Genomic DNA, 13,759 nt, shown 5'->3' on the forward strand with positions numbered 1-13,759 from the left:
GTTCCTATCCTCGCCGGTAGATGGGGGCATAGTTCATTCCATTCCTGACCCAGTTGAAACTGGGAACAGGTTGTGGATTTTCATTTCAAGTAGGATGTCAGTTATAAGTTATGGGGAAAAAAATCAGCTAGAGGGGGAATTTTGAGAGCGCCTAAAACATAAAACACAATATATCTCTTTTACAGCTGGTTCTGCAAGAAAATTGCTCATAACAAAATTCATTTCGAATACTACTAACAAATTTTTCTATACTTTTTTTCAGATAGTGAAAAATAAGAGAAATATCAGTGGCGGTCATGCAAAAGCAAGTCCAGAGTCCATAACTAACTCTATGCAGAGTTGTTACCGAGATTATATCGGCAACATTTTTAAGGTTTCGTACATTCATCTCTACTTTTTAAATATTAACCTGATACTTGGTTCTTATACTGGAAGGAAGAGATCAAATCAACAGCAGCAATAATACAAAAAAAGATAAAACTGCAAAGGGTAAGAGAGAGACGGGAAGCAAGTACGTCACGACAAGCCGCTGACAGGGAGAGTCATACCCACCTATGTCTCTCAGAAATTCAGCAAAAATGTGAGGTGTCGACAAAAAGTGTAATCACGTACATGTTTAAGTTCCTGTCCTGTGAACAATGGGTACTACAGCTTATCTGAGATATATCAAGTGACCTCGGCAATCATTCTGGCAACAGACCTGTACTCTGAATACAATTCAGTGTGACAAATAATTTAAAATAAAAATGGTCTTAACAGTGTAACACTACTAATTCAATCAAAATCATACAAGTGACTGAAGCCTTTTAAAATAGGGCAAATATAGATTATACATTCTTGATACTTTCACAGCTATTGTAGGAGGAACCATCATTTAACTTCCTTACTGAACTGTTGAGGAACATGTCCATAAAAATATTCAATCTTTAATCCACCAAATCTGAACAGTTATTCACTAAGTGAGGGAAAATTGGAGCTGAACCAGTCTTTGGTAGATTATGTACAAATGTATTTTATATCCATATATATAATTATTTTTAAATATATTTGTATAATACACAGCATATAATATAATCTTTCTATCAGTAAAAAAACAATTATATATATAAAGTTATAAACTTATTGCTTCATATGAAGGAAAAGATCAAACACAAAAAAGCAGTTTAAAAATTGAAAACAATTACTCTTGCGTGATTTTGTAGTCACTTTGTTGAGTAAAGAGTTAACCAGTACTTCACAAATCACAGCAAACAAAGAAGGAAATGCATTCAAACGGTTCTGCACCTCCTGGGTGATTCAATTTTTACACATGCCCTGTTTCAAACAGCAATTATTCTAACTGGCATTAGAACACCAGGATAGCAATGGAGTAATTAATTTGCAAGAGTACATTTCAGAACTTTCTTTTTCCATAACAAAAGGAATCATCAATAAAAGTGTGTGGAATTATGCAGTAGCACCCAAGAAGGAACAAGCTTTAGTAATACTAAAGTCTGTACATGGAATCAGTGAAGTATGTTATGCATAACATCATTTGAGAGAGGGCGAAGCCCAACAGTGTGTGTTCCCTTTACTTTCTCCTAGTTAGTCTCAAGAAGGAAGCAGGTGAGTTAAGATGGCTCTGTAGATAACAAAACTCTGGTGTGATGTAACTTACTTCTCTTACGCTACCATGCAAGATATTCAGGTTTTCATTTTCAGTATGAAACGCCTTTTACTTTCACATTTTTACTTGCTCTTTGCTGCAAGACCAGCAGCCACATGTGGTGTCAACATGTAATGTTATCTCTCCCACTCTATTCCTTTCACAATGTCTAACCATTCGACCAGCCATCTATGACAGTATCTGCGCAGAAGGCTTTGTTTTCTCACTGCCACTTCACTGACTCCAGACTTTAGTAACATAGGTTTAAAAGCTAATTGATAGCAAATGGAAGCGGAAATCTCCCAATTCCTTTTCAATAGAGATACACAAGTGTATATATGGAATGTAAAAAACAACAAACTCATATCAAATGTTCACATGATCGTGATTAATTCTTGGAAATTCTTAGGAGTTAATGACGTAAATACTGCTATGCACACTGACGCAACCTGTTTTGTGAAGCTGTGTTAAAAGGGCTCACACAAGAGACTTGCTGACAGAGAGGTGACCAGTATTCGGTCAAACACTTGACAAATGCATGCTTGCATACCACCGATTACATTTAAAACTCTTGGCACAAATTAATTTCCTTCATTGATAACCTGAGGTAATTTGAAACACCACATTCACATATGCTAACACAGTACTCCATTTCAGATGCAAGCCACCAAGTACTCACAGAAAACACATATTCTTTCAACAAAAAACTGAGATGTACTAATCCAAACAATTACACTTAAAAAAAGGTTTTGAATTCTATTAAAATAAATTACGAAAATAGAAATGTCATCAAATGGAATCTACAAAAATGGCAGTGGCCACTAAAAACATTTCCATCTTCAGGAGTTACTGAGCATCAAAATTAAGATTATTTCCAAGAATGGTATAATAAAACAAGTGAGGTTAATAAATAAATAAAATAACTAAGTGTATTCATTACTGCCACGGTCCTATTTTGCCTAAGACTCCATCTTCCCCACAGTCATGGCTTCTCACTTATATTACGTCCTGCAAACCTTAGCTGATTTGTTGTTTATCATTATGAAGTGGGGCTATTTGACAACCATCGGCCTGCCAGTTATTTCAGCAACAAAATGCCATTCACCGAGCAAGTTGCCATGCGGTTAGCGTCGCGCAGCTGTGAGCTTGCATTCAGGAGATAGTGGGTTTGAACCTCACTGTCGGCAGTCCTGAAGATGGTTTTCCGTGGTTTCCCATTTTCACACCGGGTTGTACCTTAATTAAGGCCACAGCTGCTTTCTTCCCACTCCTACCCCTTTCCTATCCCATCGTTGCCATAAGACCTATCTGTGCCAGTGCAACGTAAAGCAAATTGTAAAAAACAAACAAGTCATTCCCCAAGTACAGTCAAATGTCGATACAACAAATAGCAGTTAAACAATTTTTCAGATGATCAGTCTACAGTTCCATAAGGCATAATGCAAACTCTTTTAATTTGAGAGAATGCCAATAGTACAAAGATTTCATTAGAGCATAACTAAATGAAAGTCCCTTCATCAACTTATGGCCAACTGAATGAATTTATTTTGTACACTTGCTCCACTTGCTGTGTATTGTGAAACATAAGCTGCACATAAAAAGAGCATTGTAGCATTCTTAAACGAATGTTGAGATACGGGAGTCAACAGGAAAGCATAGAATGTCTCAGCAATTGACCAGTTTTGAAATATCCAATTATTTACGATACCTTCTACAGTCTACAATCGATCTTTTACTACTGACGGGGAGAGGTGTCGTTCAGGGAGAGCTGCAGCATGGAATTACCTAAGTGTATGTGTACAGTACTGTATTTGTACTACATTTGTAGGGACTGCTGTATTAGTCCTGGTGAAAGTGAAAGAAAAAACCTTTGTCTTGCTGAGGCTGCAGGCGTTTCTAGTGAATTAAGGCGTTTTCTGTCTGGCTCCGCGGTGTAGGGGGCAATGCATCCTCATTTGCAGAACACCAACGTCTTCTTTTCGCCGTGTTTTGAACACATGATACAACATTTCTGATGTTTTGATTTCTCACTCTTAGGTACTAATTTCTTGATAAAATGTCTTTCCTGCAACCTTGGAACTGTATTATCTGATGCGCGCTGGCCTTGAATATTTCGTTACCCGCCCAACCGAGCGAATTTTGTAAACAAACCTTCCATCAGCTGAACCTGATAAGATAACTACTCAATGTTTGTCTCTGTGACTTGTCTGAATATTATTAGAGAATTTAGGAATCAGAATTCACTGTTGAAAACTTCCCTCTGACCTGTATAATTATCCATAGTCTCCTACACGAAATTTCCAAGTACTGGTTCCTCCTCATCGTCACTCTCATCATTTACCACTACATCCACCACAGCCACATCATCTATTTCATTATCACTGCTGCTAATACTGTCACTACTACTTCCGACTAAACTTTCATCTGAATTATACAATATTTCAAGCACGTTACTGTCAGTCAAACCACGGCTGGAGCTAGCCATTAAGCGTGACGCGTCACACGGACTGATGAAGTTGCAGCGAGACCGAAAGCAGCAGGACGAAAATGAATGAGGGGAATAACATTTATGACGAAGCAGACCAACTCGATACATATTTCAGATCAAAGGTCGAGACATCGTCTTTCAAACGAGATATATACCATGAACAATTAGTTCTCGTATCGTATGACAGAAAGCAACACTAACTGATGCCTACACAGAGCACTCGTGGAGAATTACGAAAATATTACAAGCTGAGAAATAAAGACAAATATAATACATAAACCGCAATCTTAATGTAAAATTAGAGCAAAGAATATCACGCAAAAAGTCAAACTTCTCAGATCATTATTTCTTTATTTTATTCTGTGGGAAAGAATGAAGCAAACAAGAGTTTTAAAAAAGCAGAGATTAGTGCTCAGACACACTTGACAAATACTTATCCTTGCAAAAACAACTACATTTTAACGATTTTCAATTCTTATTTACAACACTGATAAACCCGAAAATGTCTTCTTGGAAACAAAACAATCTGCATATCCATAACTCCAAAACTCTTCACGCTATAGCCGTAAATGCAAAACCATGTATGGGTCTATACCACGTATAGAGGTCGGCAGCTACGGAAGAAAAGAGGGTCTAGACCACGTATAGAGGTCGGCGCTGAGGGGTTAACTTCAATAGTCTTAGCCTATAGAGAACTTCTAGTGGCCAATGGAGGAAAGGGAATTATGACTTTATATGTTGATTGTCCTCTGTTGCCAGTACTGACAATGATATCTGCTCATCCTTATTCATGCAGACTCCTACAACACTATCATCTGTGGTCTGCTTTACAGATTTAGTTTAAAATATCACCAGTCAAGAATAGAAGTGACAGTAATAAAACAGAATTTCACATGCCCATATAAAGATCATTCAGGTCTAATAAAATTGGCTTTCATAACCATAACAAAATTTAATCTCCCAAGACACATTTTAAATGCATTCATTCAAGGAAATAATCTTAATTTCTGGTAAATAGGTTGTTATTATTATAATTACTACTACTATTATTACAAATAAACTTTACACAAACTACAATAAACTCCTCAGATAAAAGTATTGGTATTTTCAGAATCTTATCCAGGTCAGAAAAATGAAATCTCAAACAAATCATCATATGCAAAAATCACTAAAAATTCCACTAACAAAATTCTGTAGAAAAATGCTGAATTACAGAATTTTGAAAAACCATACCAAGAACTGTAAATATAGACAACCAACCAGGAACATCATCTTGGTTCAGATCGATTTCGTTCTTCTAGTAATTTACTATGGCATACCTGCCAACTTTCAAAAAGAGAAATCCGCAAGATCGTAAAGCGGAAAAATTTTAACAATGCACGCATGCGTAGCAAAGTGTTGAGACATAATGAAAAAGGACGGCAAGGGGAGGAGATTATAAACAATACTAATACAAGTCAAATATATATTATGATCACCCCTGAAATTAAATACTTACACAAAGTTACATCTTGATGAGTGCTCATCTTTTCCACTTAACACTGGGAACACTTTCCGTGATCGCATAAAACAAGGAAATTAGGCAGAATATGCAACCCTTAAAAGACTGATAATATCCTTTCTTAGTTGAATTCATTATGAACACCACTAAAGATACTAAATCGTTTACAAATTCGTCACACAATTCCACGAGTTTCAGAACTACTGCCAATGTTACTAACACCCACACACAAAACCTTGCACAGTTGATGCGAAGCAAGTTACAAGTTTCAGAACTACCGCCAATGTTACTCACACCCACACACAAAACCTTTCACAGTTGATGCGAAGCACGACGCAAGTTATTAAAGTTCACAGCCTGCTACTTTTCACAGATTTCTTTTCTTCAACATCACAGCCTTCTACTTGTTTGGAAACATCTCGGTGAATGAAGTGGCAGTTGCGGTCGAACAGGTGACAAAAGCACGGTGATAATCAATAATGTGATTATCGCTACATTTACTGGTCGAATTTCAAACACTGCATCTTGTATTACCAGCTACTATTAAAAGTCAAACAAATCCCATTTGACAGCAGAAAGTGAAACCAGGCGCGGATATTCAAAATCCGTACATTAACGTTGTGCATCCAAGCAACCGTAAAACACTCAAAATCCATACATTTTACGGAAAAACCGGACTAATTGGCAGGTATGCTATGGTAAAAGAAATTATTTTTATCAAAGCTTAATCAGAGGTCACAGAGTAAAACATTAACATATTTTAAAAAAACAACCTATAAAGCAGAACTTTTGACAGAATTTCGGAACAAAAATCTACAAACTCAGACAGAACTGGAGTAAAAACTACAGGCATAACCACTGCTTTTATCAAAAGATACAATTCCAATTAAGGGACAGGTGGAATTCTGATGACAAAGCTATCAGTGAAATGAGAACCAATGCTGGCAGTTCCTATTAACAAATTATGATTTGTTATATTCTAATTCCAATATAAACTTCATGTAATAAGATTCCATTTTTCTGCCTGATCAGGAAGTATTTCTTGGCAAATCCAGTTTGTCAGAAAAATAAAGAGGAAAAGGAAAAACCCACACAAGAAAATGTAAACCTACATTATGCATTTTAAGTGCCACTTCTGACTCTTTGTCAGGATTATCACAAGGTTAGAGGAAGTGGTGCTGTTATACATGTCATGCAAACCACACTAAGAATCACTACAGCAGCTCAACAGCTACACCCTACCTCTTGGTCCTACCCACCCCCTCATTCTCAATGGTGTTACGTTGCATCTGCTTTAGCGTCTTCGCCACTTTAGCAATGTTGTTATTGTTGTTGGTTCCTGCATCTATGGTATTGTTATTGGTGTTAATGCTGACAGGATTCTGAGACTTCCTTCTGTGAGCAACTCGTTGCCGTGGTGGCTCCGCCGAGACGCTACCGACACTCGAGCTGCCAGCGCTGCTCTTCTTGATCGGGCGAACAGAGCGCAAGAGCCGCGGGCGAAATCCAACTCCACCGCTGCTTCTCCTGCGACCCCGTAATGATGCGCGAGACACTGGGGTCTCGGAGGTAGTCTCTGAAGGTGCAGTTTGGAACTCCGAGGATTGTGACCTCTTGCGAGTAGTGATTCCAGCAAGGTTCAGCAAAGCATCAGCACCCTCTGCAATCTTACGCTGCTCTTCAGCATCGGACAGCAGCGATGGCTTGGCAGTTGTCCGGGGGCGGACTCCATTCACCGCCAGCGGTTTGGGGCTGCAAGTACACAAATATTATATCATTAGGTATGTAAGATAATTCCCTCCTCTTCTACGTACATTAGTGAAAACAAGTTTTCATCTGGTCGTTATCAAATGAAGATTTTTTAAAATAAATGGTTCCAAAATGTTCCAATTTCTTTTTATTTGCTGATTATTATTATTATTATTATTATTGCTGAAATTGAACAATTATAAATGTAAGTTATAGAGAATTGTGATTTTCACAATTATTCAGTGCATGGAATTTCTGTTTAAGATGTTATTCATGAGAATGTGCACGGGGATGCCGCATAGCCACGAATTCACATCATGGAAAACAAGAGAAATTATTGAAGTTTGCTTAAGGCGTCAGGCCTCTGAGATCCATGTTATGGATTAACCCATTCCCAGAGACATTCTCAGACTCATGATCTGATGAAATCAGGAGTAATGATTTGCATGTTAGGAACAGTTTCAGAGTACCATCACTCGATAACTTATTTGATAACTACTCCAGACATGTTTGAAATTTTCCAACTCAGTAAAAAAAACACTACACTAATTCTAAAATGATACAGTGAGATTACACACAGGAACATCCAGCTCAGTATAATGCATCAAAAAAGCTTCCAACACAGCACCAATTAAGTCATACTGCTTGCACATGAAGGCAGACAAATATGCTCTATCTAATGGGGCTTTTCTTTTATTGGCCATGCAGAGAACAAAGAACTTCACATATCATCAATTTTTTTTAGAGTATGATTATTATTATGACATGGTACTGCTCTCACATCATGCGAATGACAGCAACTAGCCAGATGGGCAGAAGAAACTAATCTCCATCTGAACAAGGACAAGACCATGATGATGATTTTCAGGAAGAGAGGACGAGTATTTTTTGCTCTGTATTTGCATTGAAAGCAAGTTTATGGTTTGTTTTTCTACATTTTAGTCTATATGGTTCTTCTTTCCCTATACCCTGATTCCTCTGTCTTAATATTTATTTTAGTTTTTCCGTTCCCTTCTAGATTTTACCACTCCCAACATGACCTGACAGCAGTTCATTTTTTACACTACTGTTTAGCTGACATTGCATTCAACTTACTCTACTGTACATCTGTAAACTCAAAAATTCTAGATGTTTTCACATTAAGCAGAACAATAATTTAAAGAATTAGATTTTCAAGCTGTGAATATTTTACCTGAAACAAATTTTAAGGAGCAGATTTTTTTTAAATTTTAATTTCATTTTCATACATCACCTTGAACTGTTCATTGTTAGACCCATTCTGACTTCATTACACACTTTAAGGGACTCATCTCATCTAATGTGTTTTAGAATGCATCTATTTTATCTTACTTAAAGTATATAATATCAATGTAAATTTTTACTCATATTTTGTTATTATCAATACATTAAATGCAACTGAAGATGGCCTAAGGAGACCGAAACATGTACTATTTTTAATCTGATGTTTTGCAATCTTCAATTGTGAATAAATTTGAATGTATTGACTAGGTGGAACAATTATACTAGTTTATATAGCAATTTGAAATGTTCTCTCTGGATGCTATAAGTTGCACACTAGCATTATATTTCATCATACTTTCATGCTGTGTTGTATTTTCCTTTAATGACACCAGGTTCCACACAAGGTCCAATGGCTACAGGAAAAGAACACAAACAAAACGCGACTACTCACTCGTCCTCAGACTCTGAGCCCTCTTCGTAAGCCTCATCCGGAGACGAAGTTGGCAGCACCGTGTGACCTGCACTGTACGTATGGTCCTCACTAGGGGATGTTGTTATCACTGGGATGCAATTGTCACTATCCAAGTCCTGCAACACATGTCATGCTTAAATAAAAAGTTTCTTACTGAACAAGAGAATAATAGTTACTGTTAGATAAATGCATTGTAAGAGAAACATGGCTATTAGGGAGGGCACCCTAAAACAATTTAGGCCCAGAAATTATTCTAAAAACCAAAAAAATAAAATAAATGTTTTGGTCTTGGATGAAACTCCAAACCTCAGGGCACATGGTGGTAGTGTTCACCATGCACAGCCATGTTTAAAGGTCCCATCGACACATTTAAATCATATCTGTAGACGTGAAAGTTTTCAGTGATATAATACAATTACACATATAGTCTAAGAAAAATACACTGACAAACTGATTGGTTTATTAACTTAATTACATTATATTATAAAATTATAACATGATAATTATGAAAATCCACTGACAGAACATACCACACAGGGCAAAGCCTTGTAGGTCCATACATTTAAACAATCTATACTTACCAGTCATTCCAAAATTACTATTATGTAACATAGGAGTGAAACAGGTAAATCTAGTTTGGAAGAAGAAGGTACCAAAGAAGCGTAAGGAAGTGATGTACTACTCTAGTCACCTCGTGTTATCACTATAGTCTTGCTTTTCTCCACACTGAATTTCATACAATATTTCACAATTTTCTCATTCAGAAAGTCCCGTTGCTCTTATACTTCGTTAATGTCCATTCCCCACACCACAATATCATCAACAAATAGCATTACCTTCATCTCTCTTTCACTCTGACTCCTTCACAATTTTTCCCAGGACCATTTCGAGTGAGTGGCTGTGTGGTTTGGCTCGCGTAAATGTCAGCTTGCATTCGGGAGAGTAGGTTCGAGTCTCATTAGAACCAGCCCTGAAGATGGTTTTCTGTGGTTTCCTATTTTCAGACAGGGCAAATGCTGGAGCTGTACATTAATTAAGGCCAGGGTCACTTCCTTCCCACGTGGTGGTGGTAGCAATTTTTGTTGTAAGAGGAAGTACAACTAGGTAATCAACCTCTCTGAACAAATTAATTGGGGACAAAAATGAAAATAAAATCGTTTTTTCAACGGAGCAATTTGAAAGTGATTTAAATCTTATCCGGTCCAACGTCGAGGTCAGCTCGACATTACGTTTTGTTCTACTTGAGAAGTTATTTATAGAAGTTCTTTGACCTGATTTACGTCAATCGATATCCCTTGAGCTTCTAGGGCAAATTTTTGTGCACAAAGGAAGCCATTCTGATATCTCCATGGAAATAATACGAGATATATGTAGCCATGTATTGTCATGGTTACCCGCAGCCCATCAGCTGTGTTTGCATTGAGTAGTGCTGCACACATGTTTTACTAGGCATGTTTATCTGTGAATGCAAACTCTCAGTTGAATCTGCGATATAAAAGCGGCAAATATGAATGAAGAAGAAATACGTATACACGTTTATTTTTAGACACCAGTGAGAATAATTATTTATTTCAATTAGACAAAGAGTTTAGAGAACTGTCAAGTGAAGATGAAGGTGTAGTGAACTTCAGCATTGCAACTTGTCAATTTTCCATAAGGCACAAAGGATACAATGTATCCACAAAGAGAGTCCGCCAAAACATGCACACGGAGCCCCCCCTTAGTTGATTTCTTGGGGTTGTAAGTTATAGAGGATATTCTTCCCTTGAAACCAACAACAGATTCGTCAACTGACAAGTTTGGCCCAGGTATGAAATACCGTATTTCACGGCATAATCGTCGCCACCGCGTAATCGTCGCATCCTTTATTTTCAATACAAAAATCGGACTTTAAACCTTTAATTACATAATCGTCGCACGTCCAAATTTTGTTCACTAATCTGGTTAAAAGGTAAATGGAACTGCAATGTAAGTTGCACATGAATGCGCAATTTAAATACGTGTATGGTTTATGGGCAATTTGGCAACACAGTCACGTTTGCGACATGTTGCACAACGTATAAATAAATAATACCGGTATATGTACGACGCATGACTTACCGGTAGACTATCGGCAGTTTGACAACGTGGTCGCGAGACAGTGTACTATTTATTCACCACCTACACATTATGAGTTCCCATTTGAAATACGTAAGGCTGTAAGTTATCGCTTATCGGCAACGTTGCCAGGAAATACCGGCTAGGTAGGTTGAATGGACCTCGAACCAGCCCTCAGATACAGGTAAAATTCCCTGACCCGGCCGTGAATTGAACCCGAGGCCTCCGTGTAAGAGGCAAGCACGCTACCCCTACACCATGGGGCCGGCTCCTGTGTTATTGCGCACGAAGTGAAAGCCAAGACGATAACGCAGATTTCCACGGAATTATTCAGCCGAATTATTTACGATGTCTCAGTTGTCATCGCTAGACTCTTATCTTACTACTACGTCGTAAGTGTCCGGGCATGGGATGAAAACTTTTATCCAAGCAGTCAAGATAATTATTATCCAATGCTATTGAAGTTTTATTTTATCAACTCGTCAGTAATGTAATGTAAAATCATCAATAACTGGGAAGAAATATTAACCTAATTACCGTATGTTTAAAAGAAATTGAAAAAAATGAATGTTTGTTACTGACGTCTCGGAATACAGTCAACTATACAGTAGATCTACACCGCGCTAGCTAGAGCTCCGGTTTGCGAGCTTTGAGCAAGCGCAGTAGTGTGTCGCAACCAACGAGCTAAACTGATAAATTGTTGCATGCTTCCTTGCTGCCTACGGAAAGTCATTTATATCGCAAAACATTAACGTGTGAAGCATTTATAAGCGATTATGGGTAAATATAGAAACTATTCTGCGGGCTTCAAGCTAAGCGTAATTGCCTTCGCTGAACAGCACGGGAACAGAGCTGCAGAAAGAAAATTTTCTGTGAGTGAAAAGTTGGTGCGTGACTGGCGGAAAGTAAAAAACAAGCTAAAAAGCACAAACCCTTCTAGACGCGCGTTTAGAGGTCCTAAAACAGGGAAGTTTCCTATAATTGACGAAGAAGAATTTAGGTACGTCAGTGAAATACGTAACAATGGCTGCAGTGTATCATATGAAATGTTACAAATTAAGGGACAGGAGGTAGCGCGCAAACACAACATACCGGTAACTCAGTTTAAGGCGACTCGTGGGTGGATTAAGGGGTTCATGCGACGACACAATCTGTCAGTGCGAAGGAGGACAACACTAAGCCAAAAGTTGCCTGCTGATTACATGGACAAGATTGTAAATTTTCACCGATTTGTCATACGTTTGCGCAAGGAAACTTCGTACTTGCTTTCTCAAATCGGTAATGCCGATCAGACTCCAATCTTTTTTGATATGCCTCGCAACAGCACTATTGCGCTAAAAGGATCACGGAGTATATTAATGAAAACCAGCGGTAGTGAGAAGTTGCGATGCACGGCAATGCTAGCCATTACAGCTGACGGGAGAAAGTTGCCGCCTTACATCATTTTCAAGAGGAAAACGATGCCTAAGAATATACAGTTTCCCCGTCGTATTCATGTACGAGTGCAACCAAAGGGTTGGATGGACGTAGAACTCATGCTGGACTGGGTTAAAACTGTGTGGAATAGAAGACCTGGTGCACTACTAAAACAACCAGCTCTGCTTGTTTTAGATAGTTTCCGAGGTCACCTCGTGAACGAAGTGAAGCAAATTCTCACTACAAATAAGACACGACAGATAGTCATTCCTGGTGGCCTAACATCTGCTTTGCAGCCACTAGACGTATGTGTTAATAAACCCTTTAAAGACCACTTACATCGATTTTACAACGAGTGGATGATGAGCGGCGATCAGCAATTGACGCCCGCCGGAAATATCAGGCGTCCACCCTTGGACTTGTTATGCTCGTGGGTGAAGAAGAGTTGGGATCTTATACCACCTGAACTAGTCTCCAAGAGCTTCAAAAGGACTGGGATTTCGAATGCACTAGACAGTTCCGAAGATGACGCAGTGTGGCAGGGAGACGAAGAATCTGATACTGGTATTAACAGAGGCGAGGACAGCGCATCAGATAGCGAAACCTGCGATAGCGACACCGAAGATTTGGAATAAATTGCGTACCGGTAAGTCCGCATTTCACAACAAAGCGATAATTTTTTGCAAGTGTAATATTTTAACTTTAATACTCAAATTAATGACAAATTAACTTAATACGTTCATTTTTATTTTCAGGTTGGAAAAATGTTCGCCGAATTGTTGCGAAAAATTATGAATTTTGTTTTAGACTATTTTAATTATTTTGATGTATAAACGCGAGTATTACGTGCATCTTAAATTTGTATCAAATACAATTTAGTTATAAATACATTTTTTGAATAATACAAATACTGGTATTAAATATTCATCATATAATGGTCGCACCCTACAATTTTTTTCGAAAATTTTGGTATACAAAGTGCGACGATTATGCCGTGAAATACGGTATTCCCTACATTTACCGTCAACATATTTTAGAAAATTACTGACTTCTGAGTTCTGGTTCTAAGGTACCTTGATTTTGAGTGTTTTCTAAATGGAGCATCCAAAATATTTGTAAAAAACGTTTCCTAGTGAAAATTTCACTGAA

The 13,759-nt window shown here is 37.9% G+C and overlaps 1 protein-coding gene across 4 annotated transcripts in view; it reads right to left on the minus strand.

The window, feature by feature from the left end:
- Positions 1–1,011: 1,011 nt before the first annotated feature.
- LOC136883072 (forkhead box protein N3) overlaps positions 1,012–13,759 on the minus strand; it is a 264,776-nt gene continuing 252,028 nt past the window's right edge. For all 4 annotated transcript variants that reach the window (XM_067155231.2, XM_067155232.2, XM_067155229.2 and 1 more), the window contains exons 9-10: positions 9,077–9,213; positions 1,012–7,386 (exon numbers count right to left, since the gene is read on the minus strand). In XM_067155231.2, the coding sequence (XP_067011332.2) occupies positions 6,873–7,386; positions 9,077–9,213 (651 nt within the window). In that variant the 3' untranslated portion in view covers positions 1,012–6,872. The remainder of the gene's footprint in view (positions 7,387–9,076; positions 9,214–13,759) is intronic.

Source organism: Anabrus simplex, chromosome 11 (assembly GCF_040414725.1).
Source record: "Anabrus simplex isolate iqAnaSimp1 chromosome 11, ASM4041472v1, whole genome shotgun sequence".
Lineage (NCBI taxonomy): Eukaryota > Metazoa > Arthropoda > Insecta > Orthoptera > Tettigoniidae > Anabrus > Anabrus simplex.